The sequence below is a fragment of the Microtus pennsylvanicus genome, chromosome 17 (genome assembly GCF_037038515.1).
Source record: "Microtus pennsylvanicus isolate mMicPen1 chromosome 17, mMicPen1.hap1, whole genome shotgun sequence".
Lineage (NCBI taxonomy): Eukaryota > Metazoa > Chordata > Mammalia > Rodentia > Cricetidae > Microtus > Microtus pennsylvanicus.
In genome coordinates this window covers 5,771,204-5,798,858 of record NC_134595.1, presented here as the reverse complement: position 1 = coordinate 5,798,858, position 27,655 = coordinate 5,771,204, and the positions used below count along the sequence as shown (strand labels likewise).

General features: G+C 43.5%; 1 protein-coding gene across 1 annotated transcript in view; it reads left to right on the top strand.

Annotated features, from left to right (window-relative positions):
• The window catches only part of Plekhm3 (pleckstrin homology domain containing M3), a 175,399-nt gene that overhangs the window by 56,666 nt on the left and 91,078 nt on the right, over positions 1-27,655 (top strand). The window contains exon 4 of the mRNA XM_075951185.1: positions 8,728-8,873. Within this exon, the coding sequence (XP_075807300.1) occupies positions 8,728-8,873 (146 nt within the window). The remainder of the gene's footprint in view (positions 1-8,727; positions 8,874-27,655) is intronic.

Genomic DNA, 27,655 nt, shown 5'->3' with positions numbered 1-27,655 from the left:
CTGTAGGGCCTATGACCTCCCTAACCATAGAAATTTGGGGGCCCAGTATTCAGTGCCGGGAATGAATTTCCTCCTGTGGTAAGAGCCTGAAATCCAATCAAAAAGTGGTTGGTTACTGCTGCCGTAACAGCCATGCCACTATTACACAGGTCAGTATTGTACCACACAGGATCCAGCACTGGGTAAGACCATTGATGTTCCCCAATCCTCTCTCCCCACAAAGCCTGCATAGTACCTTGTGGCACTATGAAAGCTAGCCAGAAGGAGGAAATTTCCTACTCTGCTCCAGATTGATTTTTTTCTTTCTTCCTTCCTTCCTTCCTTCCTTCCTTCCTTCCTTCCTTCCTTCCTTCCTTCCTTTCTTTCTTTCTTTTTTGTTATTTTGTTTTTGTTTTTCAATACAGGGTTTCTCTGTAGCTTTGGAGCCTGTCCTGGTCCCTGCCTCCAGATTTCCAGATTGATTTTTCTTTGCTCAGCAACCAAAGTGTATGATATCTTTAGCTATAGGATTTTACCATCTAGTTAGTTAGTGAGCAACCAAAGGCATTGACAATGGTCTGTGTTGTTTTGGAGGAATCTGGGGCTTTTGTCTAATAACCTAAAAGGAGATATCTATTCCTGACACTGAGATTTTTGTTTAATAGCCTGCTTTTGTTTTATTTGCTTGTTTTTGTTTGTTTGTATTTTTTGCTGGGAGCAACCAGCTATGAAGTTTTCATTCCCTGGGAAGAGAATTCACTATCAAAGTATTTAAAACCTTATGGAGAATATAATTTTGAGCTTCTTCAGCCTAAAATAGGTATATAGTGTAGTAATAAGGGCGGCGGGGCTGCATCCCCAGCACCTTGGCTGCCTGGCTAGCTTATGCCCGAAGTAACAACACACAAACTGTATTCATTCAATCACTGCTTGGCCCATTTCTATCTAGCCTCTTCTAGGCTAATTCTCACATATTAATTTAGTCCATTTCTAATCATCTGTGTAGCGCCCCTAGGTGCGCTTACTGGGAAGATTCTAGCCTATGTCCATCCTGGGTCGGAGCTTCATCGCGTGCGTCTGCCTGGGAGCTGGGAGCATGGCGTCTCTCTGAGGCGTCTGCTCCTGAGAGGAGAGCTGTGGAGTCTGAGCTCACTTCCTCTTCCTCCCAGCGTTCTGTTCTGTTTACTCCTCCCACCTATCTTCTAACCAATGAGGGCCAAGCAGTTTCTTTTTATTTAACCAATGACCTTCCTCCATCAATATAGTTTCCACCAAATCTCTGCCAACCCATACCATTTCTTCATATTAGTAATTATAGTGGCACAAGATTAAGTTCTCCTCTTGTTCCTCAGTTTTGAGATGCTTAGAAATACTGTTTGTCTTATAACAAAGTGTATACACTCCATATGACATATATACCATAGTCTTTATCTAAATGTTCAGTGTCTCACTTTGTTTTATGATTAAGTAGATCCTTTCTGCTTTGTGGGTTACTGTCTTGTTCCAAAGACCCAGTGGTAATTTGAATGTTTGAGATAGGAAAGGGGTTGGGTCAATGATTTATAAGTAGGTGTTTTCAGATTCCTTTAGTCTTTGTACCCTTTCCATTTTATAAGTAGAATTTTATAACCTTATTTCTACCATGCTAATTGAGATGTAGTGGTAGCCATTCTTACACCTAAACTCTGTCCCTTTCTGCTGTTCAGGGTACAAGGCTATGATGTGGGATTCCCTTCTGTATGCTGTGAATATGTTTTATTACCATTGGTTAATAAAGAAGCTGTTTCAGCCAGTGGCTTATCAGAGTAAAGCCAGCGGGAAATCCAAACAGAGATATATATAGAGAGAGCAGGCAGAGTCAAAGAGTCACCATGTAGCTGCCAAAGAAGAAGGACATGCGGGAACCTTACTAGTAGGCCACAGCCTCCTGGCGACACAATGATTAAAAGAAATGGGTTAATCAAGATGTAAGAGCTAGCTAGGAATACGCCTAAATCATTGGCCAAATAGTGTTGTAATTAATATAGTTTCTGTGTGATTATACAAGGCTGGGACCCATGTTTATTTTTTGCTTCAACTTCATTTAATGCCAGCTCTATATTGAAAAAATTGCTTATGACTTAAATTAAATGCTGCCTACATGTTTGGGCTATTCCCAGGCTGGATAAGCAGAACATTTAGTTTATGCCAAATATATGCCAAACTGCTCTTTGTTTTTAAAAGTGTATATTCAACACTAACTCCTTTTTGTTGTTTGCTTGCTTGTTTGTTTTAAAACAGAGTCTGACTTTGTAGCTCTGGCTGTCCTGGAACTCACTATAGAGACCAGGCTGGCCTTGAACTCAGAGAGATCTGCCTACCTCTTGCCTGCCAAGGTCTGGGGTTAAAGGTGTGTGCCACTCCATGCCCAGTTTAACCCTAGCTATTATTTAGTAGATAGCTACAGACAGTAAACTAGGGAAACCGAGTTGTTTATGACCTTACACCCAGTTCCTGACATTTCTTTATTTTTTTTCAGCACTTGGGTGGCATGGGACTCTCAAACCCAGGCCCTTCACACATTCTAATCAAGTGTTCAGCCACGGAACCATACCACTAGTCTTACCATCCCTAATACTTGTAAAAAACCAAGTCATTGAGCCTCTACTTCACTTTGGAAAAAATACAGTCTCAAGTGTCTAACACTGTTTAAAGTCTAGGCCTTAGGGCAGCATTTTACATAGGGCTTGTTTATGGCAACCCACTGCTCCCTGCCAGGACACTGGAGGGAGGGAGAGAGGGAGGGAGGGAGGGAAGGAGGGAGGGAGGGACCGGGAGATCCCATTCCTTAGCCTAGCGTGGACAATTCATCCTGTCCTATGCCTATGGAAAAGAGGCTGTGGAATTCATCAGGTTTCCCTTCTGCTTTTCTCCTCCCATCCCTTTTAAAGACTGGGTCTTCCTATGTACCCCACATTAGCTCTGAAATCATGATCCTCTCGCTTCAGCTACTAGAGTGTTGGGATTACGGACACCATGATGTCTTTGCTAGGCTTTATTTTTTTCTGATTTTACAGAGCAAATGAACATTTGTTTCCTCAAACTCTTTGTCTCACACCTCCCCTCCTGTTTTTAGAAGATAGGGTCACTAAAAGCTTCCCCTGCCTCCTCCTTCCAAGTGCTGACGTTACAATATTTACTACCACCATCTGGTTTTTTTCTCTTCCCCTTTTTATAAAAGCACTTTCTTCTCTTCTTGCATGATTTTCTTTTATTTTATTACTTTTTTGTTTTTTAGAGCATCTCTACCTGCCAAATACAAAACAAAATAGTCCAGCACTTGGGAGGCAGAGGCAAGTGGGTCTCTGTGAGTTTGAGGCCGGCATGGTCTACAGAGTGAGTTCCAAGACAGCCAGGGCTGTTACATAGGGAAACCCTGTCTCAAAAAACAAAATGGAAACAAACAGCATCAATAACAACAACAACCAAAAAGCAAAATACAGGTTGACCTCATGGAAGTATATGAAAGCTCGTGTTATGGGATAAAAAGCAACTTGGAGTAGCTAACACTTCCACAGTGAGACAGGCTCACCTAGGGCTGGATCCAGCCTCAGCTCTTGTCCTTCCCTCTGGGGTCCCTTGGTTCCCCGGTTCCAGGCTGCAGAGGTTGACAGCTATTAAGCAAGGAGGCTGTTGGCTCAAGACCTTCGCTTCAAAAAACCACACAGCAGCCCGCCAAGCTAACTAGGTGCATTTATGAGAAGAAAGATTGTCCTTTGTAGAGAATTATGCCAAAATTCTGTTGCGAGCCTTAGATTCTATTGGATGTCTTAGTGAAAGGCCGTTTGGGAAAGGGCTGCACATGCAGCAATCAGGGTTCTGCTTACACGGTGACATTTGTTTCCAAAGTGTATCAGAGGGGAAGCTAAGCTCTTCAGAGCATGTGTTCATTAAAGATGTGAAGTGGGGTGGGAAGCAATAAGAAAAAAAAAGGCCAGTGAGTTCTCTTGTGAGGTAGTTTTTTGTTCTTATGAATTGAATACTCTGAAAAGTTTCAAAAAGAACCTAGGAGAATGCGTTTGCTTTGATCAAACATGTAGAGTGTCCCCTCTCCAAATGCCCTTGAATTTAGAAATGTTGTTGAAAATCTGTGTGAAAGTACATAAAAATATATGTAAATAAGGCCTAATTAGTTATTTCAATTAATTATTGTCTGTCTACTTTGCAGCTCCATTCTTCCCCATAGTGTTGCTTTTCAGAATCTGCTTTTGGCACTCGTGAAAAAAAGTTTCTTAGCAGTCATTTTTAAGAAAGCACACTTTCCCCCGTTGAAAACCTCACAATGATAAATTAAAATCCCGATTGTGCCTCTTCATGGAAAATTGCTTCAGACACTTTCAGTCCATGACCCACAGTATGATAGTGAAGGAAATCTCGCTGCCAATCAACAGAGCAGGGCTTCCTTCTTGAGACAGATGCTATGTGCTGTGTGAAAGACAATGACTCTATATCAGGTCAGTAGCCTCTTGTCTTCTTCCCAACTACACTGTACTCCTTCAAAGGCAAGTGTGTTGGACTGGGGCTAAAAGGCTTTAATTCTTTCTCAGTTGAATAGGAGGCTTCCCAGTAGCAGTGGAGATGCTCTGGGTGTAGCTGGTGGTGGAGCTCTTGCAGAGTGTGGGCAGATCCTCAGTTCCATCTGCAGTGTGCGGAATAAACACTTATACACTGAGCTCAGGTACTTTTCCATAGCTGATGGCCAGAAATTGACTAAGAACTGAAATTTAGTGTTGGAAGGTATGCAACAAATTATGGTTTTCACTGAGTAATCTGCACGTCTTCTGCACTGTCATTTAGAGTCTGGAGGGATCTTGGAGGTAGGTTTTAGAGAAACCAGGGGAGCAGCCCAGCCTTTACCTGTTAGAATCCCTGGTGAGGAACAGAAAGTGTACACGAGAAGTATAGATTTCTGGTTGCTATCCCGATTATACAGATTCATAATCATCTTGAGGAGGGTCTTAATTTGCCACAAACATTGCTAGGAGATTTTGATGCTCATTGAACTTGACCATCCACCAGTCTCAGCTGTCCAGTTTATTTTATTCTGAGGAAGCAGGCCTAGAGAGTTGGTTGGGTCAGTTCACAGTGTGTGCTGGACAAGAGTGAGCCAGACTTCTGGCTCTGGATTAACACGTCTCTCTATTTCCCATGTGGGAGTCGTCCTAGGCATGCAGACCTGTTCAAAGTGACTTATGGACTGACTGGGTACTGGTTCCACGCAGAGCAGGAAGACACCCAAGGACCAGAGGTCCTCACAGTGTTGCCCATGTCTAAACTAAACCCTGAAGAGCATCGCTGTGTTCTCCCATCCTTCCTCCTCTCCTTTTATAAGCCCAGAAAACTGTGCAAAGTCTGAACGTGTTTAATGTGTCTCAGTGGCACATGTAGTTGAACACCCGCTTAAGATCAGTGTGCCTAGTGGAAACTTTTTTTTTTTTGCGACAGGATTTCTCTGTTGTAGTCCTGACTGCTCTGGAACTTGCTCTGTAAACTAAGCTGGCCTCAAACTCAGAGAGATCACTTGCCTCTACATCCCAAATGCTGGGGTTAAAAGCGTGTGCCTCCACCACCCAGTGAAACATTACACATTGCTAGTTTATATGCTTTCTATGCATATTTGTATTTTTAAATGTCACTTATATATGTTATAGAACATTATAGTAAAGTCATTAAAATTACAGGCTGGTAACTCCTTTAGTACTTATTAGTATTCAGGAGATGCCTACTGATATTAATTATATACCAAATTCAAGCAATTGAAGAGCCAAACTGACCTTGTTTTTTAGTGTTTTGGGTGGTAGTTTGCACTACAGTGATGTTCCTGACTGAATGTCACGAAATCACAGTCACCTCTGACCTATTGGGAAGGACTGGGTTCTGTTGGGTTTCCTGCTCTAGCGACACTCCGAGAGTGTGGAGCCCATAAGTGAGATGGACTGACGTCATGCAGTAACCAGCTTTATTCAGAGCTGATGGCTAAGCAGAGTCACACAAGTAAAGAGTACAGTCACAGGGCAGGCTGTACATGGGGGACCAGCAGACATGGCACGATCATGGTTTCCGTAGAAGCATTTAAACAAATAACACTAGCCAGTTGTAATGGATAATCTGAAGTCAGCTCAGGCCTATCCACTACACCTGGGAACATGAAAACATTCTATGTTTTGAGGAAACTGAAGTTACAAGACTTGTGTCTTGGTTTATTGCGGTTTCTCATAGCGTTCAAAATTCTCACGTGACTCCGTTCTTGGATAGTGCTCTGCCACGATTCTATCTCAGTGTTAATTCAGTTTGACTATCTACTAATTATAGAAACAGAGACATCCTCGGAGCTTGCATGTGTCAGGTCCCAGTTGTGTCTGTCCACTGATCACAGGTAAACACGTTTAATGTGCAGACTTTAGAATGGGCAACATATTTTAACAAGAATAGGAACGAACACAAGCTGTTTGAAGAGGCATGCAGCCAGGTTCACAGAATTACTTTGGAATAACTATAGGAAGTGACAGTCTTTTATATGTATGTGTGTGTGCATGTGCCGGGAGTAGCTAGTTTATCATGTCTCAACACAAACATTTATTGGTTGTCTACTGTGTGTTAAACTCTGTGTTAAGTGCGGAGGATAAAAAATAAATCTGGGAAGTTTACTGTCTGCCTGACTGGAGAGGGCCATAAAAAGGCACCACGGTTCAAGGAGGCACGTGCTAAATGCCAAATGAGTCACGCAGTCAAGCAGCATTCCAGCATCTACCACCCAGAGTGGTGACAGCATCTCTCCTGTCACACAGGAGATCCTGTGTCCTTATCTTCTGCACACTGTTTCTCTTTCCTCAGATAGCCTCAAAAACAGGCTCATGATGATTTTGTTGCTACTCAGTAGTTAAAAAAGAATAATAATTTTAAGAACTATGGGAAGATCTAGTTATTAGAATGTACCACTAACATATGCATTTCATGATCTTTCAGTCCCCTCTGTTTTTAAAAACAAAAGGATCTAATTCTCCCAGCAGAAGATGCACTGTGAAATGGCATGGTTATTACTGCCATTTTATTTGTGATGGAAACTTGTTAGGTTTTGTAGTATTTTCGTAGAGTTTATGTGTATCTTTGTAGGAAGGCAGTTTGTATTAAATAATTGTATTAAATCTTTTGAGCTCCTAGTAATGGAATTGATTATAACACTGGTTGTCAAATTCTTTGTCGTCACCGTCACTGGAAGAGTAAATCAGTTCATCTTTACATCGTGAGCCTGTGTCAGCTCTCTTTAGGCTGTGTGTTCTGGCACCCGACCGTGAGGAATGCCGCATGGACGGGTTCCGAAGTGAAAGCCATGAGACAGTTCAAAATAGTGATGCTGTTTGCGTTCATCAGCCTTGCTGGGGCTTCCAGGGTGTTTGTGACAGGACTTCCTCCTAAGGAAGCATGATCTCTTTGGGGCAGGGCCATGATTACCGCCAGGTCGCCTGACAGTCCCTGGACAGTGTTCACAGAATCATCAACTCCTGAGAGAGAAAAAGGAGTCACCTACCATCTAGTGGCCTTGATGGCATGCAAGATTTATTGAGGTCCCAAACGCTTAAGGCACCGGGGAGAATCTGATGCGTTTGCTGTTGAGGGTGCAGTGAGCACTGTGTTTATCTGGGAAGGATGTGAAGAGTTCTTGGGCTGGAGTAAATAGGTTCTATATCCAAAGAGGAGGAAGTCAGATGCCGGAGTCTTTACACTGATTTTTTTTTTTCAAGCAAAAACATGCCGTGTCTCCTATTTAGGGTTCATGTCACCACCAGACAAGCTTACAACCAATTCCAAACCCTACCTTTTATTTGCAGAACAATCTCACATAACACATTTAACATTGCAAAATTCTTCCTTTCTTCCGCTCTCAATCTCTGCCTTTCTTCCTTTTATTGGTTTTTGTTTTGGTTTAGTTTTGATTTTATTTTTGTGGGCAAGGTGTCATGTCACCCAGGCTAGCCTCGAACTTGATATATAGCCAAAATGACATTTAATTTCTGATCCTCTTCCCTTTGCCTTTGAAGTACCTCCAAATGCAAGTGCCACCATATCAGATATAGCACCACAGTTTCCGTGGTGCTGGGGATGGAGCCCAGTGCTTCATTTGCTAGGCAAGTGCTCCACTAACTGAACTAGAGTGATAGCTCTTGGTTTTGTTTCTCTGAGACAGGGGCTCACTAAGTTGCCCAGGCTGCTTTGAACTCTGGGACTTGCCATATAGCCTAGACTGGCCTTGAGCCCACAATCTTAGCCTCAAGTTCTGTGACTACAGGGGTGGACTGCCATGCCTGGTGTCATTTCTTCATTAGTAAAATAGGGTCTCTTTCCTCAGAGATGTTGTGTAAGCCAAACAAACCTATATTAGAAGCCTCCAGACAATTATGTTGTATTAATTCGTTTCTGAGAAGGAAAATAGGAGAATAAAGGTAGAGTTGTGGAGGAACTGGTCTCTGATAGCTGTGTGCAGAAGAAATGGAATCAGAGGGGACCAGAGACAAGGGCTTAGTTAGGACAGTGTCTGTCTCTCAGGAGGTGGGGTCTAGACTTTTAGGCTGGGAAGGAGGAGGCCTTTGGGTCCCTGCGTTCTCTGCAGCTTCTCTTCTACAGACTTCATTTAACGTGAGGGCTGTGGAGCCTTGCTCTGTGCTGTTCAAAGTTCAGCAGCAATCATCGTCTATCTTTTGCCTCGCACAGGATGCCAGCGATCTATCGGTCTTTCTAACGGCAAGGCCAAGGTGTGCAACTACAGCGGGTGGTACTACTGCAGCGGCTGCCACGCGGACGACAGCTTTCTCATCCCAGCACGGGTAGTTCACAACTGGGACACTTCGAAATATAAGGTAGGTGCCGACCTTGGGTGTGCTTGACACTGGCGATTCAGGTGTTCATATATGTCAGGTCAATCCCTTTGAGGCAAACTTGAACAAAAAATAAACAGGGTCTCACTTTGTAGTTCAGCCTGACCCCAAACTAACAATCCCTCTGTCTCCAGCTTCCAAGAGTTGGGCTGACAGACACATCCCATCACGCCCAATTGTGCCATCAGATTTTATCTAATATCGTACACATCTCACTATTTTAAAGCTTTTTTATTGTGGTTCTTATTAATTTGAAAATATATGTATATTTTTTGATCTATATGTCTATCAAGTATAAGTTTTGACCTATAGGCCTTGGAAATTAACTATAGGTGCTAAGAGAATTCTATATGGGGGAAGCCTCTCAGGATTTTTATTAGAAAATGGGGAAAATGGAGATTCTACATGAGCATACCTGTGATCTCTGGAGAAAGCATATGTGACCCAAAGCGCTGCTTGTGATGATATAGCGCTCTGATTCAAGCACAGTCAGCCCTTGAGCTGGAATCCTGGGAGAAGCCCACAGAAGGAACAGTGCCGTTAGCCACCCTCAGATCTCTCAGGAGAACTCTTGTGTATTAGAGAATGGGAACAGATGAGAAATGCTGGAATATGCTAAGAGCTTTGCACAGTAATGACTAGCAGACAAGAGAGACATCCAAGGAGTGTGAATAGCACATTTGTTAGCTGTTAAAGTGCAAGTCAACAGGGGAAGAGGAAGGCTCAAGACATGTTGGGTCATCCCAGCATAAGAGTGTAGAGAGAAGAGAGGCAACAAAGAGCGTCAGGGGACCAGAGCAAGCGAGCAGTGAGGTAGAAGGAGCCCAGGCTGGTGAAAAGCCGTGTGAAGAAAGTGTTACCCGATGAACTGTGACAGATGCTGATAGGTCAAATCAGATGAGCCCTGAGTACTGACCATTGGCTCTAGTCATGTGGAGGTAATTAGTGACCCTAATGAGAGCACTCTGAATGGAGAGGCAGGAGCAGAGGTCTGAGTGGAGAGGGCGCAACATAGAACTGGAAGAAAGAAAGAAATGACAAGAATAGGCGAAGGCTCACTCAAAGGGAAGAGACAGGTAGGGGATAGCAAAGGGAAGCGGGGTCAAGTTAGGTTTGACTTTTGTTTTCATGGAAAAAAGATAACAGCGTGGCTTTTTTATGCTGCTGTGAACTCCCCAGGAGAGAGGGAAAGGCTGGAATAACGAAGGTGAGAGAGTAAGAAAGGCATCCTGTCGACAGCAGAGGACTTGGCCAGGGTTGAACTGTGGAGTGAGAGAAAGGGAGTCTGAGAGGTATTGGAAGCTCGTGGGAGCCCTTTTGGGTTTCAATATCTGTGATCTTACAGGGGTTAAGTTTCCATGTGGGTTACTCTGGAAACTCCCTCCTGCTAATAGGGAAACGTGGATGATTAGAAAATAATTCTGTCAACTCACCCGCAGGTTTCTCTGTAGCCACATGGTCCTCACTGCCCTCCCCTTACAGAAGCGTTATTCCTCTGCCCCGTTGTCTCCTCCGCTCTTCCTTTCCCCATCATGCTTTTCCATCCAAAGCATACCTAAGCCCCTTCTTGTGTGTTTGCTTAGTGGGAGGCATATTCCTTGAACTTCCCGAGGCTAAGTTTTCTAATATATAAGATGAGCCCAGCCTGCCTTGGTTCAGATCTTGGCTTTATTGCTTGCTGATGTGTGACCTGGGTGAGTTACTTAGACTCTGGGTGTTTTAGTTTTCTTGTTTATAAGATGAGGACAATATTACCTCAAAAGAGTTACCCACTGGCTGAATGGCTAAAATATGTAAAGCAAGTAGCATGGTGCCAACACTCCATGCATGCCAAATAAGCACCACGCTTTTGGTAACTCACACGTTCATAGTTGACAGTTGTATGGAGGAGGTTAGGAAAGAAAGTTGGTCGTTTGAACTCTCAGGGATTCTGTCCTCTGGTTTGAGGGCTGGATAGATGGCTCAGTGGTTAAGAGCATACACTATTCTTGTAGAGGACCTGAGTTCAGTTCCCAGCACCCAAGTCAGACAACTTACAACTCCCTGTAACTCTAGCTCCAGGGGACGTGACACCTTTTCTGGACTCCTCAGGCACTACACTCCCATGTGCCCTTTTTTTTTTATTGTTTTATTGAGCTGTACATTTTTCTCCACTCCCCTCCCTTCCTCCCCTGTCCCATTCTACCCTCTCCCATGACCACCATGCTCCCAATTTACTCAGGAGATCCTGCCTTTTTCTTCTTCCCAGGGAGATCCATGTATGCCTGTCTCTCTTAGGGTCCTCCTTGTTTCCTGGCTTCTCTGGGGCTGTGGACTGTATAGGCTGGTTATACTTTGCTTTATGTCTAATATCCAGTTATGAGTGAGTACATATTATATTTTGTCTTTCTGGGTCTGAGTTTCCTCACTCAATATGGTTTTTTTCTAGACCCATTTATTTGCCTGCAAATTTCAAGAAGTCATTTTTTAGCGCTGAGTACTACTCCATTGTATAAATGTAGCACATTTTATTTATCCATTCTTTAGTTCAGGGCATCTAGTTTTTTTCCAGGTTCTGGCTGATACAAACAAACCTGCTATGAACATGGTTGAACACATGTCCTTGTGGCACGATTGAGCATCCTTTGGGTATTTACCCAAAAATGGTATTGCTGGATCTTGAGGAAGGTTGTCTCCTAATTTTCTGAGAAATCGCCACACTGACATCCAAAGGGGCTGGACCAGCTTACATTCCCACCAGCAATGCAGGAGTGTTCCCTTTACCCCACATCCTCTCCAGCATAAGTTGTCATCAGTGTTTTTGATCTTGGCCATTCTTACAGGTGTAAGATGGAATCTCAGAGTTGTTTCGATTTGCATTTCTCTGATGGCTAAGGATGTTGAGCATTTCCTTAAGTGTCTCTCAGCCATTTTAGATTCATCTGTTGAAAGTTCTCTGTTTAGATCTGTACCCCATTTTTTATTGGATTATTTGTTCTTTTGATGATGAATTTCTTGAGTTCTTTGAATATTTTGGAGATCAGTCCTCTGTCTGATGTGGGTTGGTGAAGATCTTTTCCCATTGAGTAGGCTGCCGTTTTATCTTGTTGACCATGTCCTTGACTTTGCAGAAACTTCATTCTTACATACACACACAAATACATAATTAAATTTTTAAGTTTCAAAAGAAAAGCAGCAGAAATGGTATGATAAGGGCTAGAGAAATGGCTTAGCCTTTAAAGACCAGGCTCCCGACCGGAAATATAGGAAATGGTGTGATAAGTACTTATTGGATGCGAGTTATTGTTCTCATCACACCGCATTTATGGAATTGATTGCTGGTTGCATGTTTTCTCTGTAACGGAGGGCTCAGGAGATGTGGCTTAGCACAGCCCATGGCACACGGTTGGGAAGCAGGAGGGGCTGCTGAGTGAAAGTGAAGCCTATCCCTTAGGCGCCTCAAACTCAACACACCAAGTGTGTGCTCCCTACAGTTATAGATGCAGATATTCATAGTCATGTGGATAGTCAACAAGATAAAGTGCAGCCTACTGAATGGGAAAAGATCTCCACTGCCAGACATAGCCACCTATGATTAGCCACCATCCTGATTATTCCCTCTACTGCATGTGTCCTGGCCACACAAGAACCAAGACTTAATTGTAGCATGAGGTCACGCTCTCAGCCCCACTACACTCATGGCCTCCGCAGCCATCACACAGCAGGAGTTGGCAGCCTTCTAACAGCCTCTTGCCTTCGCTGCTTACTTCCCTGGGTCCCAGTGTTACCTCAGATGAATTTCTTACTCAGTCTTTAGCTTAGTTTTTTTATTTTTTTATCTTACAATAGAGATAATAATAGCACTTAGGCAATAAGGCTGCTGTTTTCTTAAATTAGTCACATAAGCCCCTAGCACAGTGTCAATGCAATGTAAGTGCTCAGTTAGGGCCAGACTTCCCCGTGTTGTCTGCAGAGGAGATACAGTTGGTTCCCATTGTGATCTCTAGCCCCAGACTTCCCCGTGTTGTCTGCAGAGGAGATACAGTTGGTTCTTATGTGATCTCTAGTCCCAGACTTCCCCATGTTGTCTGCAGAGTAGGTGCAGTTAGTTCTTGTGTGATCTCTAGTCCCAGACTTGACCGCGTTGTCTGCAGAGTAGGTACAGTTAGTTCTTATGTGATCTCTAGTCCCAGACTTGACCGTGTTGTCTGCAGAGTAGGTACAGTTAGTTCTTATGTGATCTCTAGTCCCAGACTTGACCGTGTTGTCTGCAGAGTAGGTACAGTTGGTTCCCCTGTGAGCTCTAACCCCTGTCCACCTTTCTGGCTTCTTCATCCATATCCATCCCCACTCGTCTCTTCATTAAAATCATTTCTACCCTTCTGATCCCTGTCCTGCCAGTCTTTTTCACATCTCTTGACTCCTCTTGCTCTCACCCAGACCTAGCAAATCCTAAAATCCGATTTGGATCTTATTTCTCCCCTAATTCCTTCCTTCCCTTCCTAGACAGTTATCATGAACTCCTTGTGATCATGTACTTGACACTCCCAATATAGACTATAAATATTTGTGTGTGTATGGGATAAAAACATATTTAGGGAGGCAGACTGGTTGAATTCACTTTAGATTACTATGCTTAGAGTAGAATTTTGACATCTAACAGCAAGTGAGTGAGTGACATAGCCCCAGCCCCGTGGTCTGCTGAGAGCTGGGGCCGATGACACCTGCCAGCAGAATACACATCAGTCAGTGGAGCAAAAGCAAAAAGGAGGCACTGCCAGCAAGTGGCCAAGGCAGGCATGACTGTTCACAGTGAGCTTTGAAGACTTCAGAAACCACCATTCTAGCTGGTACTGAAGCCTCAGATCTTTCTGTAAGATGGGCCATGTTGTGGTGGTCTGCGCTGAGGTCATTGAAGATGTTTATTAGGGACACTCACTTCGTTCATGCTGCACGTGGGGAGTCAGACCTCTGCTTCCCACATTTTCAGTGGACCAGGGACAGCTTTAATGTAGGAACACAGCCAGCTGATGTTATCTGCATCATCTGTCACTGGCATTGAGGAACTATATTCCATTTAGTCCAGCATCTGTCTGTCTTTGCTCAGATACCAGGAATTAACTTAATGCTTCTAATTGTGAGGATCAATTTAGACCTATCAGTTTCTCAATCCAGACATCATTCTGTTAGATCTGCCTACTGCTCTTAGCAGTACGTGACTGCTTGGCTACCCATTGAAAAAAATGGATTTGCAGAACAGAATGAAACTGTCATCTCAAGCATTTCCTGGCTGCCCTCTGGAGTATTAATAATCCTAATTACTTCCACGAGCAAAACTGCACCCATTTCTGGTGTCTGTGCTACAAACTCAACTGGGCTCCATGACTGAGAAGGAGTTAAACCCTTTCCTTAAATTCTGTAGCCATTTTCTAATGAAATTGTCTTTAAAAGTACCTCCCTGCCCCCATTCAAACCGGTCAGACACAACCAAAATACTCAACTTTCTTACCATTTCCCCATAGCTTGTGTGTCCTGGCCTGAATATTCACATTCCTCTTAGCTAGGGGTTTTCCGTGTTACTCAAGCCTGTCTCTCCATCCCGAGAGGCATCCAGCGCCAGCTCTCTTGCCACCGGCCGCCTCCCCCTTTGTTCATTACTGAGTGTAGATGTGTTATGAACTTAGAAATAAAACCAAGCTGTTCAAAGTGTGTCTGAAGTAGCTCAAAGGGAATGTAATTCCTGCCCTCCTGAATACTTTTATATCAGTGGAGGGGGCAAGACATTAAACAAATACATAAATGCAAAAATGACTTTGGAAATGAAATATTTCTGCTGCTCATCATTGATTTAGAGCCCAGCTCCATGTAAGCCTACATGCAGTGCTGCCTATGTGCCTTCTAGTCTCTGTTTTCAGCCTTCCTGTCTTCCCACAGGAAAGAAGGATGGGGGAGGGGCAGGGAGCAGTGAGCAGATAGTTGTGACAGACTTCTTCAAAACAAAGTGACTGTGACTGCAGACCCCTGGACACAGAGCAAGGTGTCCAGAGTTCTGAGTCCTGGCTCTACTGTGCCATGCCATGACCGTAAATAAGCTATTTGGGGTCCCTGGACTTGATTAAAAACATGAAATGGGTTAATTCACTGTTTTTCCAAGTAGACTCTGTGAAATACTTCCATGTTCAGCACATGTTAGTGGGCTCTATTGGAAGGCCACCACCAGACCATCTTGGTGAGGATCAGAAAGAGCTAATGAGTTTACAGCTCAGTAAGAAGGCACAGTGAAGTTAGAGGAGGATGTTCTGCTTCCAGTTGAGGAATGGGGCATAGATTAGCCTTTCTCCCATTTTTCTGCCCTCGGCAGGGCTGGAATAAACAAAACTGTCCTGTCTATACTCAAATAGATCTGAGAAGTAGATAGGATAAACAGGTGATCTAGAGCCTTTCCCAAGCTCTCAGGTTTTATGTGGATGTAGGTGCCGAATGTGTGGGTGCCATTTGTAGGTGGAAGTTTGTGTCCCTCAGGCTGCTCCCCAGTAACCACACAGAGGTTTAATATTACTTACAAATGCTCAGCTGATAGCGCAGGTTGTTACCTGCTAACTCTTACATTTGCAATGACCCCGTCCTTTTATCTACACTTTGCCACTAGGCTTTGTACCTTTTCTCAGTACGGCATGTCCGTCCAGCTTCTCTCTGCATCTGCTCGCTGCTCCTCTGACTCTACCCTTCTTCTTCCCAGCGTTCTCTGTGTGGCTCTCCTTCTGACATTATCCTGTCCACTGTTGGCCATTTAGCGTCTTTATTAAACCAATCACAGTGACAAATATTCACACAGTGTAAAGGAATATTCCACAGTGATCCTCTTTCCCTTCCTCCCCTTCCTCCCATTCTCTTCCTCCTCCTTGTCATCACTACTGAGCTACATTCTAACCCAACGTAAGCAGATTTTCTTTACTCTCAAGTATCTCAGAGTTTGAATATGAGAAAGGAAAGTACTATGCAGCCTGTTTTTGTTCCCAACACTTGAAAAAAATCTCTTTTGTGGGACTGGTAACTGGGGGAACACAGGTTTAGAAAAACTGACTTGTTCTACTAAGATCATGTCCTCCTGTTTTTTTTCTTTTTTTTTTTTTAGCCTTCTCCTCCTGTATCAATAGCGGAGCCCTAGTCCCCACTGCTCCATTTCACATTGCATCTGTGTTCACCATTTATCCCCTCTGCCCACCACTTCCTTACCCAGTGCTGTTCTGTGTGTGAACATGCCAGAACACTATTCCAGAAACCTCTCCAGGATTGTGCAGACAAAACATGTGCTGTGCTCACTTCACATGATTGCACTTAGTGTTCAGATCACATTGCTCATTTGTAAATGTGTGTGTGTAACCACAGACTTGGTCGTCATTGGTTTAGAACTAACTTCAGTGTTCTCCTCACTGTGAGGAGGGCATATGTTCTAACTGCGCTTCTTCCCTCATAATTCGTGTAGACTGCAAGTGCTGTGAAGACAGAATCAACTCACACATTGAAACACAAGCACAGTTTGGCATGGAGTTCCTCTGGCATAAACCATTCTGGCATAGTGGTGTATATCTCTAATCCCAGTGCTTTAGGCTAGTCTAGGCTAGTACGTAGTATAAGCCCCAGAACCAGCATTGAAAGGAGAGAATCCAGTTCTGAAAGTTGTCCTCTGACCTTCACAGGCAAAACATGGTGTGTAAATGTTGACACACCCTGGCAGTCATACACACACACATTTACATAATAATAATGAATAAAAATTTTTAGAAGCACTTTGGTGTTGGCAGAAACTGTTCTTTCATTTTCCTGCCAACCAGACCCAAATACACATAGAAACTATATTAATTACAGCACTGTTTGACCAATAGTCCAGATGTTTTTCTAGCTAACTTTTATATCTAAGAATTAACTCATTTCTATTATTCTGTATACTATCATGAGGCTGTGGCTTACCAGGTGAGGTTCCAGTATCTGTCTCCTTGGGCAGCTACATGGTGTCTCCTTGACTCCTCCTACTGGCTCTGTATCTCTTCCAGCCTGGCTATATTCTGCCCTGCCAAAGGCCAAAGCAGCTTTATTCATTAAGCAATAAGAGAAACAGATACAGAAAAACATCCCACATCATCTCCCCTTTTCTGTCTAAATAAAAAGTAATGTTTTAACTTTAACATAGTAAAATTACATATAACAAAACAGATATCAAGCAAGAATTACTCTTATAATATTTAGTCCTTTGTTCTGGAAAATTTCACATCTAATTTATCTTTTATCATAACTAAGGAAAAACTATAATTATAACTATCTAGTCTTCAACTCATTAAAGACCCCAGAAGGATATATTACCTAAGTAAACAGGAAGTGCATTGTAAGCAATTTCCAAAGTTCTAGAATTGACAGTGACATCTTGCTATCTGTACAGTCACCCAAAGTTCTTTGGTAACATTGGGGCACCTGTCTTCAGCCTACAGGCCATAATGTCTGGCAGACTTTTCAGTGAAGCAGGAAATTTGAAGATCTGTTCTGCCTTGTAATGGCAAAGTTTATCAGTTGCTTTCTTCTGTGTCCTGCAGAGTGTCTGGCAGACTCTTTCATGAAGCAGGAACTCTGAAGGATTGTCTTACCTTTTGGCAAGTTCAGCAGTCATTTTTCTGTGGTTCCTGCATGTCCAGATCACACAGCATACCATCAAACAGTTCAGGCAAGAGCAGTTTCTTGCCCAAATGGCTAGCCTTGTCACATTGAAGGCAAATTCCATAACAAGTTTCTTCAGTGCTCATCAACCTCTCTGAAGTAATTGGTGCTGCTGGAAGAAGACATGTTTCACTGTTAAGAAGTCTCAAAACCTTTTAAATGCCATATTCTGTAGGTCTTTGAAAGATGTGAAGAAAACCTATCCATCTAAATATATCTCTGTACATCTAGAAAACCTAACTAATATGACTACAAGTTTGACTATTATAAATGACTACCTATTAATCTATATTTCTTAATTATACATTACCTTTTTAAATGAGCTGCACAATCACAATACCTTAAACAATAACAGAAATACACATACACAGTATTACAAATCGACCTTAAATTTGTATCAATAGACCAAAGTCTGTACCAGTGTAAAGTATTCATTTCTATATCATAGCCCTCGTTAAATGAAAACAAACATTTATATACAATCATTTTGGGGATTTGGGCATTGTTTTCTCCACACTGCTTCCTGTTGTTTGTTGGGCAAAGTATTTTTAGGGTTCACGGATATCTTTCTGGGGCTCTTGTTCTATCAAATCACATTAGCCTGAAAGGAATCCACAGGTTCTCATCTTCTGTGTAAACAAAAGCAAAACCTCTTTTCCAAAGCAACATATCCTTAGACCTAAATTTTGAAGTTAAGATACCTTTATGTTGGTTCAATTTAGCAGCCCTAAAAATCAAATGTCTTTCTGCAATTAAAAAAAACAAATAAAACCCAAAAATATACATAATCCAGACTCTCTGCGTATTTTCCATCTTTACATGGCTTATTTCTCTATTGCTTTTACTCCTTTAATCTGTGTCTGTCTGTACTCTTTTATATTACTTTTACAATCTCTTTAAAGACTCTGTTTTATTTTTAAAGCTATGATTTCTTTTTATACATGTCTATATTCTTTTTCTTCTCTCTCCCAAGCCTATGTACATTTTTTAAACACACTGTAAACAATTTAGAGGTTTTTTTGTTATCTGAATCTGTCTTCACTGTATATCTTTTTCTGAGCACAAGTCTTTAATCTGTTTAGCGATATGGCTAGGATTAAAGCTTTGGTTTTCGTGTCTGGCTCCACCTGGCTCTCTCAGCCTTCAACATGGCAGAGGTATACTTACTGCCAGCTCCGGGACTGCTGGGTGGGAGCCACCTCAACTCTTGGGAGCACCATGCAGCACAGAAACCTTTTTATTTTTTGTCTGAGTAAAAGCTAAATCTGCCATGCAGCATGTCGTGCAGCCTGAAAATGTCTCTGTGTATAGCAGTGAGAATCTGCTGTTCTCCTGCCTGTGCACACCTAGCAGACCTGATCAGGCCAGTTGCCCAGGCAGGGAGTGGGGAACTGCTGGCATGCTCTCAGCTACTTTCCTCTTAACCTCGAGCGCATCCACACCTGAAGTGGGTGGCGGCCATGTGTGTTAGCCCCAAATATGTGGGTATTATTTTGTAGGTGGAGAGTGCTCTTTCATTTCCCTGCTGCCCAGATCCAGATAATCACACAGAAACTATAAATATATTCCAACACTGTTTGACCAATAGTTCAGGCATTTTCCTAGCTAACTCTTTTATCTTTAATTAACCCATTTCTTTTATTCTGTGTTTCGCTTTGAGGCTGTGGCTTACCAGGTAAAGTTCCTTCAGCAGCTACATGGCATCTCCTTGACTCTGTCTACTCTCTCTATGTCTCTTCCAGCCTAGTTATTTTCTGCCCTGCCATAGTCCAAAAAAAAACCTTTATTCATTTACCAATAAGAGCAACACATATATAGAAGGACTTCCCACATCATCTGACATCCCACATCACTTTGGCATTTTTGCCTTTCATAATTTGGCTTGCCTGAAGCATAGTAGCTCAGCTATTTGTTGGGACATGCCTGGTGTTACCATGTGATTTGTGTCACGTGTAGACTAACAAGAAAGAACTTTCACCTAAGAATGCCATTGGTTTCTTCCGTAGGTTAGCAAGAGCATACTTTCTTCCTTAGGCTAAAATTCATTTCAAAGTCTTCCTTTTGGAAAATGCTTTTTAATGATAGTGGAGCTTGAGTGTTAAATCATCTTGCTAATATAAGGAAGAAAACTTTGAAAGCTCAAGGAATCATAAAGGGATTAATTATAAAGCTCTGTTTTGCAAAACTAGCATTTATTTCGTACCAAATTGCAAATTTTCCTAAAAACTACCTCACCAGTTTTTGTGAATGGAGTGGAATCAGTGGAATCTGGACTCTGAAGACCTAGACCATAAGCTCAGCCTTGTCACCAAAAATGGCTGCAGCCATGGAGATGGGTTCACACAGCCAGGCAGCCACTGTCAGATGCCATCCGTGGGAGGAAGGCTAGTTAATAACTAGGAGGCAGCTCCGTGGACGGCTCGGAAGCCAGCTCTGTTTCTCTTCTTTTGTCATTCAGTTTATGAACACTGCTATCAGTAGCTGCTGTCCTGTTCATCCCCTGCTTTTACTGTCTCTATAAGAAATTTCCCTGCTTTTGCTTTTGGGCTTAAGTAGCACCTGAAGAGAGAAGCCTAAAGCCTGGAGACTGTCCAGTGCCCTTTGTCCTTCTGTTCCTACTAAAAGGTAGCATTGTTAACCTGACGCAGCGGGGCCCTGGCTCGGTATAAACAGTCTTCTCTATACCCAGAAAGACTAATTGAATTGTACAATACATCATTTTCTAGCAGCAGTTTCAAGTGGATTGTCCTTCACTTCCCTGAACACCGGCAGGCATTTTCCTCATTTGATGATATTTAAGTGCCGCAGATATTTAAACACAGTCAATACAACCTGTAATTCAGAAACAACTCAGTTTTGTCTTTCTGCACAGAGCTGGGGCTGGGAGGTGCCTGGGGGCAGGCAGGGCTGCTTTGTTGTCATTGAAGGCCTGGCCTGCTGTGCTGTTTTGCCTCACAGCTGAGAGAGAGGAGGCCCCTACACTGTGGTACCTTGTTGTTCCTGACCTGGTAAATCAGTTAAAGCTCTTGACTGATTCTGGGGGCTGTTTTGTAACCTGGATTTTCAGTTTATTAAGATCCTTAACTTTGCCACTCTCTGCAGGATCTCATGGGGTCAGACTGTATATCTTATAATCACTTAGAAACACACACACACACACACACACACACACACACACACACACACACACGTAGTGCACTTTTCTAGCCCTGTAGGAAATATAAACTTAGTTGTGAGCTTTCCATGTTAAGAAGGTGGTGATGCTGAACTTGGTGTTTGTGTGTAAGTAGCATATGTTTAATTAGTGTTTTACAGCCTCACGTCTGGGAATCACATTCCATATTGTACACTGGGGACCTGGTGATTTTGTGTGTCCGTCCTTGTCCTTCCCTGCTCTGTCCGTCTGCGTCTCCACCTGTAGTTCCAGAGCTAGATCCAGGGCGACTTGCCTCACCAGGCCCCAGCTCCTGTTCCCAGGAGAGCTGAGTCCTCTGCCTTAAGCCTCCCATGAGCCCATGGCTCGAATGATGGCAGACTGCATGTGAGCTGCTGCTGTGAACTGTAAAGCCTAATGAATTGTCAATTATCTTTTTAATGAACAGAGTTGCTTATTTTAGTGCTCAGTCCTAGCCTTGCTTCTGGGGAGGGTTAGTGGGAACTTCTGGAGAGGTTTACCTTCCATGAGCAAAGGCTCAGGCTACTCAGTGTATCACCAGGCAGTTCCCACCCGAGTGTCAGCAGATTGGTTTGGAAAGTCCAGTTACCCACATGTGAAAGTATGCAACATTAGTTATCTCTCTCTCTCCACTGCACACATGTGACAGTGTGCACATTAGTTATCTCTCTCTCTCCACTGCACACATGTGACAGTGTGCACATTAGTTATCTCTCTCTCTCTCCACTGCACACATGTGACAGTGTGCACATTAGTTATCTCTCTGTCTCCACTGCACACATGTGACAGTGTGCACATTAGTTATCTCTCTCCACTGCACACATGTGACAGTGTGCACATTAGTTATCTCTCTCCACTGCACACATGTGACAGTGTGCACATTAGTTATCTCTCTCTCCACTGCACACATGTGACAGTGTGCACATTAGTTATCTCTCTCTCCACTGCACACATGTGACAGTGTGCACATTAGTTATCTCTCTCCACTGCACACATGTGACAGTGTGCACATTAGTTATCTCTCTCTGTCTCCACTGCACACATGTGACAGTGTGCACATTAGTTATCTCTGTCTCCACTGCACACATGTGACAGTGTGCACATTAGTTATCTCTCTCCACTGCACACATGTGACAGTGTGCACATTAGTTATCTCTGTCTCCACTGCACACATGTGACAGTGTGCACATTAGTTATCTCTCTCCACTGCACACATGTGACAGTGTGCACATTAGTTATCTCTCTCCACTGCACACATGTGACAGTGTGCACATTAGTTATCTCTCTCTCTCTCCACTGCACACATGTGACAGTGTGCACATTAGTTATCTCTCTCCACTGCACACATGTGACAGTGTGCACATTAGTTATCTCTCTCCACTGCACACATGTGACAGTGTGCACATTAGTTATCTCTCTCCACTGCACACATGTGACAGTGTGCACATTAGTTATCTCTCTCTCTCTCCACTGCACACATGTGACAGTGTGCACATTAGTTATCTCTCTCCACTGCACACATGTGACAGTGTGCACATTAGTTATCTCTCTCCACTGCACACATGTGACAGTGTGCACATTAGTTATCTCTCTCTCTCTCCACTGCACACATGTGACAGTGTGCACATTAGTTATCTCTCTCTCCACTGCACACATGTGACAGTGTGCACATTAGTTATCTCTCTCCACTGCACACATGTGACAGTGTGCACATTAGTTATCTCTCTCTCTCTCCACTGCACACATGTGACAGTGTGCACATTAGTTATCTCTCTCCACTGCACACATGTGACAGTGTGCACATTAGTTATCTCTCTCTCTCCACTGCACACATGTGACAGTGTGCACATTAGTTATCTCTCTCTCTCTGTCTCCACTGCACACATGTGACAGTGTGCACATTAGTTATCTCTCTCTCTTCACTGCACACATGTGACAGTGTGCACATTAGTTATCTCTCTCTCTCCACTGCACACATGTGACAGTGTGCACATTAGTTATCTCTCTCTCTCCACTGCACACATGTGACAGTGTGCACATTAGTTATCTCTCTCTCTCCACTGCACACATGTGACAGTGTGCACATTAGTTATCTCTCTCTCCACTGCACACATGTGACAGTGTGCACATTAGTTATCTCTCTCTCTCTACTGCACACATGTGACAGTGTGCACATTAGTTATCTCTCTCTCTCCACTGCACATGTGACAGTGTGCACATTAGTTATCTCTCTCTACTGCACACATGTGACAGTGTACACATTAGTTATCTCTCTGTCTCCACTGCACACATGTGACAGTGTGCACATTAGTTATCTCTCTCTCTACTGCACACATGTGACAGTGTGCACATTAGTTATCTCTCTGTCTCCACTGCACACATGTGACAGTGTGCACATTAGTTATCTCTCTCCACTGCACACATGTGACAGTGTGCACATTAGTTATCTCTCTCTCCACTGCACACATGTGACAGTGTGCACATTAGTTATCTCTCTCTGTCTCCACTGCACACATGTGACAGTGTGCACATTAGTTATCTCTGTCTCCACTGCACACATGTGACAGTGTGCACATTAGTTATCTCTCTCTCTCCACTGCACACATGTGACAGTGTGCACATTAGTTATCTCTCTCCACTGCACACATGTGACAGTGTGCACATTAGTTATCTCTCTCCACTGCACACATGTGACAGTGTGCACATTAGTTATCTCTCTCCACTGCACACATGTGACAGTGTGCACATTAGTTATCTCTCTCTCCACTGCACACATGTGACAGTGTGCACATTAGTTATCTCTCTCCACTGCACACATGTGACAGTGTGCACATTAGTTATCTCTCTCTCCACTGCACACATGTGACAGTGTGCACATTAGTTATCTCTCTCTGTCTCCACTGCACACATGTGACAGTGTGCACATTAGTTATCTCTCTCCACTGCACACATGTGACAGTGTGCACATTAGTTATCTCTCTCTCTCCACTGCACACATGTGACAGTGTGCACATTAGTTATCTCTCTCCACTGCACACATGTGACAGTGTGCACATTAGTTATCTCTCTCTGTCTCCACTGCACACATGTGACAGTGTGCACATTAGTTATCTCTCTCTCCACTGCACACATGTGACAGTGTGCACATTAGTTATCTCTCTCTCTCCACTGCACACATGTGACAGTGTGCACATTAGTTATCTCTCTCTCTCCACTGCACACATGTGACAGTGTACACATTAGTTATCTCTCTCTCTCTCTCCACTGCACACATGTGACAGTGTGCACATTAGTTATCTCTCTCTGTCTCCACTGCACACATGTGACAGTGTGCACATTAGTTATCTCTCTCTCCACTGCACACATGTGACAGTGTGCACATTAGTTATCTCTCTCTCTCCACTGCACACATGTGACAGTGTGCACATTAGTTATCTCTCTCCACTGCACACATGTGACAGTGTGCACATTAGTTATCTCTCTCTGTCTCCACTGCACACATGTGACAGTGTGCACATTAGTTATCTCTCTCTCCACTGCACACATGTGACAGTGTGCACATTAGTTATCTCTCTCTCTCCACTGCACACATGTGACAGTGTGCACATTAGTTATCTCTCTCTCTCCACTGCACACATGTGACAGTGTGCACATTAGTTATCTCTCTCCACTGCACACATGTGACGGTGTGCACATTAGTTATCTCTCTCTCTCCACTGCACACATGTGACAGTGTGCACATTAGTTATCTCTCTCTCTCTACTGCACACATGTGACAGTGTGCACATTAGTTATCTCTCTCTCTCCACTGCACACATGTGACAGTGTGCACATTAGTTATCTCTCTCCACTGCACACATGTGACAGTGTGCACATTAGTTATCTCTCTCTCTCTACTGCACACATGTGACAGTGTGCACATTAGTTATCTCTCTCTCTCCACTGCACACATATGACGGTGTGCACATTAGTTATCTCTCTCTCTCTACTGCACACATGTGACAGTGTGCACATTAGTTATCTCTCTCTCTCCACTGCACACATGTGACAGTGTGCACATTAGTTATCTCTCTCTCTCCACTGCACACATGTGACGGTGTGCACATTAGTTATCTCTCTCCACTGCACACATGTGACAGTGTGCACATTAGTTATCTCTCTCTCTCCACTGCACACATGTGACAGTGTACACATTAGTTATCTCTCTCTCTCTCCACTGCACACATGTGACAGTGTGCACATTAGTTATCTCTCTCTCTCCACTGCACACATGTGACAGTGTGCACATTAGTTATCTCTCTCTCTCTCCACTGCACACATGTGACAGTGTGCACATTAGTTATCTCTCTCTCTCCACTGCACACATGTGACAGTGTGCACATTAGTTATCTCTCTCTCTCTACTGCACACATGTGACAGTGTGCACATTAGTTATCTCTCTCTCTCTACTGCACACATGTGACAGTGTGCACATTAGTTATCTCTCTCTCTCCACTGCACACATGTGACAGTGTGCACATTAGTTATCTCTCTCCACTGCACACATGTGACAGTGTGCACATTAGTTATCTCTCTCTCTCTACTGCACACATGTGACAGTGTGCACATTAGTTATCTCTCTCTCTCCACTGCACACATGTGACGGTGTGCACATTAGTTATCTCTCTCTCTCTACTGCACACATGTGACAGTGTGCACATTAGTTATCTCTCTCTCTCCACTGGACACATGTGACAGTGTGCACATTAGTTATCTCTCTCTCTCCACTGCACACATGTGACAGTGTGCACATTAGTTATATCTCTCTCTCTACTGCACACATGTGACAGTGTGCACATTAGTTATCTCTCTCTCTCTACTGCACACATGTGACAGTGTGCACATTAGTTATCTCTCTCTGTCTCCACTGCACACATGTGACAGTGTGCACATTAGTTATCTCTCTCTCTCCACTGCACACATGTGACGGTGTGCACATTAGTTATCTCTCTCTGTCTCCACTGCACACATATGACAGTGTGCACATTAGTTATCTCTCTCTCCACTGCACACATGTGACAGTGTGCACATTAGTTATCTCTCTCTCCACTGCACACATGTGACAGTGTGCACATTAGTTATCTCTCTCTGTCTCCACTGCACACATGTGACAGTGTGCACATTAGTTATCTCTGTCTGTCCACTGCACACATGTGACAGTGTGCACATTAGTTATCTCTCTCCACTGCACACATGTGACAGTGTGCACATTAGTTATCTCTCTCTCTCCACTGCACACATGTGACAGTGTGCACATTAGTTATCTCTCTCTCTCCACTGCACACATGTGACAGTGTGCACATTAGTTATCTCTCTCTCTCCACTGCACACATGTGACAGTGTGCACATTAGTTATCTCTCTCTGTCTCCACTGCACACATGTGACAGTGTGCACATTAGTTATCTCTCTCCACTGCACACATGTGACAGTGTGCACATTAGTTATCTCTCTCCACTGCACACATGTGACAGTGTGCACATTAGTTATCTCTCTCTGTCTCCACTGCACACATGTGACAGTGTGCACATTAGTTATCTCTCTCTGTCTCCACTGCACACATGTGACAGTGTGCACATTAGTTATCTCTCTCTGTCTCCACTGCACACATGTGACAGTGTGCACATTAGTTATCTCTCTCTGTCTCCACTGCACACATGTGACAGTGTGCACATTAGTTATCTCTCTCTCCACTGCACACATGTGACAGTGTGCACATTAGTTATCTCTGTCTCCACTGCACACATGTGACAGTGTGCACATTAGTTATCTCTCTCTCTCCACTGCACACATGTGACAGTGTGCACATTAGTTATCTCTCTCTGTCTCCACTGCACACATGTGACAGTGTGCACATTAGTTATCTCTCTCTCTCTCTCCACTGCACACATGTGACAGTGTGCACATTAGTTATCTCTCTCTGTCTCCACTGCACACATGTGACAGTGTGCACATTAGTTATCTCTCTCCACTGCACACATGTGACAGTGTGCACATTAGTTATCTCTCTCTGTCTCCACTGCACACATGTGACAGTGTGCACATTAGTTATCTCTTTCTCACTGCACACATGTGACAGTGTGCACATTAGTTATCTCTCTCTCTACTGCACACATGTGACAGTGTGCACATTAGTTATCTCTCTCTCCACTGCACACATGTGACAGTGTGCACATTAGTTATCTCTCTCCACTGCACACATGTGACAGTGTGCACATTAGTTATCTCTCTCTGTCTCCACTGCACACATGTGACAGTGTGCACATTAGTTATCTCTCTCTGTCTCCACTGCACACATGTGACAGTGTGCACATTAGTTATCTCTCTCTCTCCACTGCACACATGTGACAGTGTGCACATTAGTTATCTCTCTCTCTCCACTGCACACATGTGACAGTGTGCACATTAGTTATCTCTCTCTGTCTCCACTGCACACATGTGACAGTGTGCACATTAGTTATCTCTCTCCACTGCACACATGTGACAGTGTGCACATTAGTTATCTCTCTCCACTGCACACATGTGACAGTGTGCACATTAGTTATCTCTCTCTCCACTGCACACATGTGACAGTGTGCACATTAGTTATCTCTCTCCACTGCACACATGTGACAGTGTGCACATTAGTTATCTCTCTCCACTGCACACATGTGACAGTGTGCACATTAGTTATCTCTCTCTGTCTCCACTGCACACATGTGACAGTGTGCACATTAGTTATCTCTCTCTCCACTGCACACATGTGACAGTGTGCACATTAGTTATCTCTCTGTCTCCACTGCACACATGTGACAGTGTGCACATTAGTTATCTCTCTCTGTCTCCACTGCACACATGTGACAGTGTGCACATTAGTTATCTCTC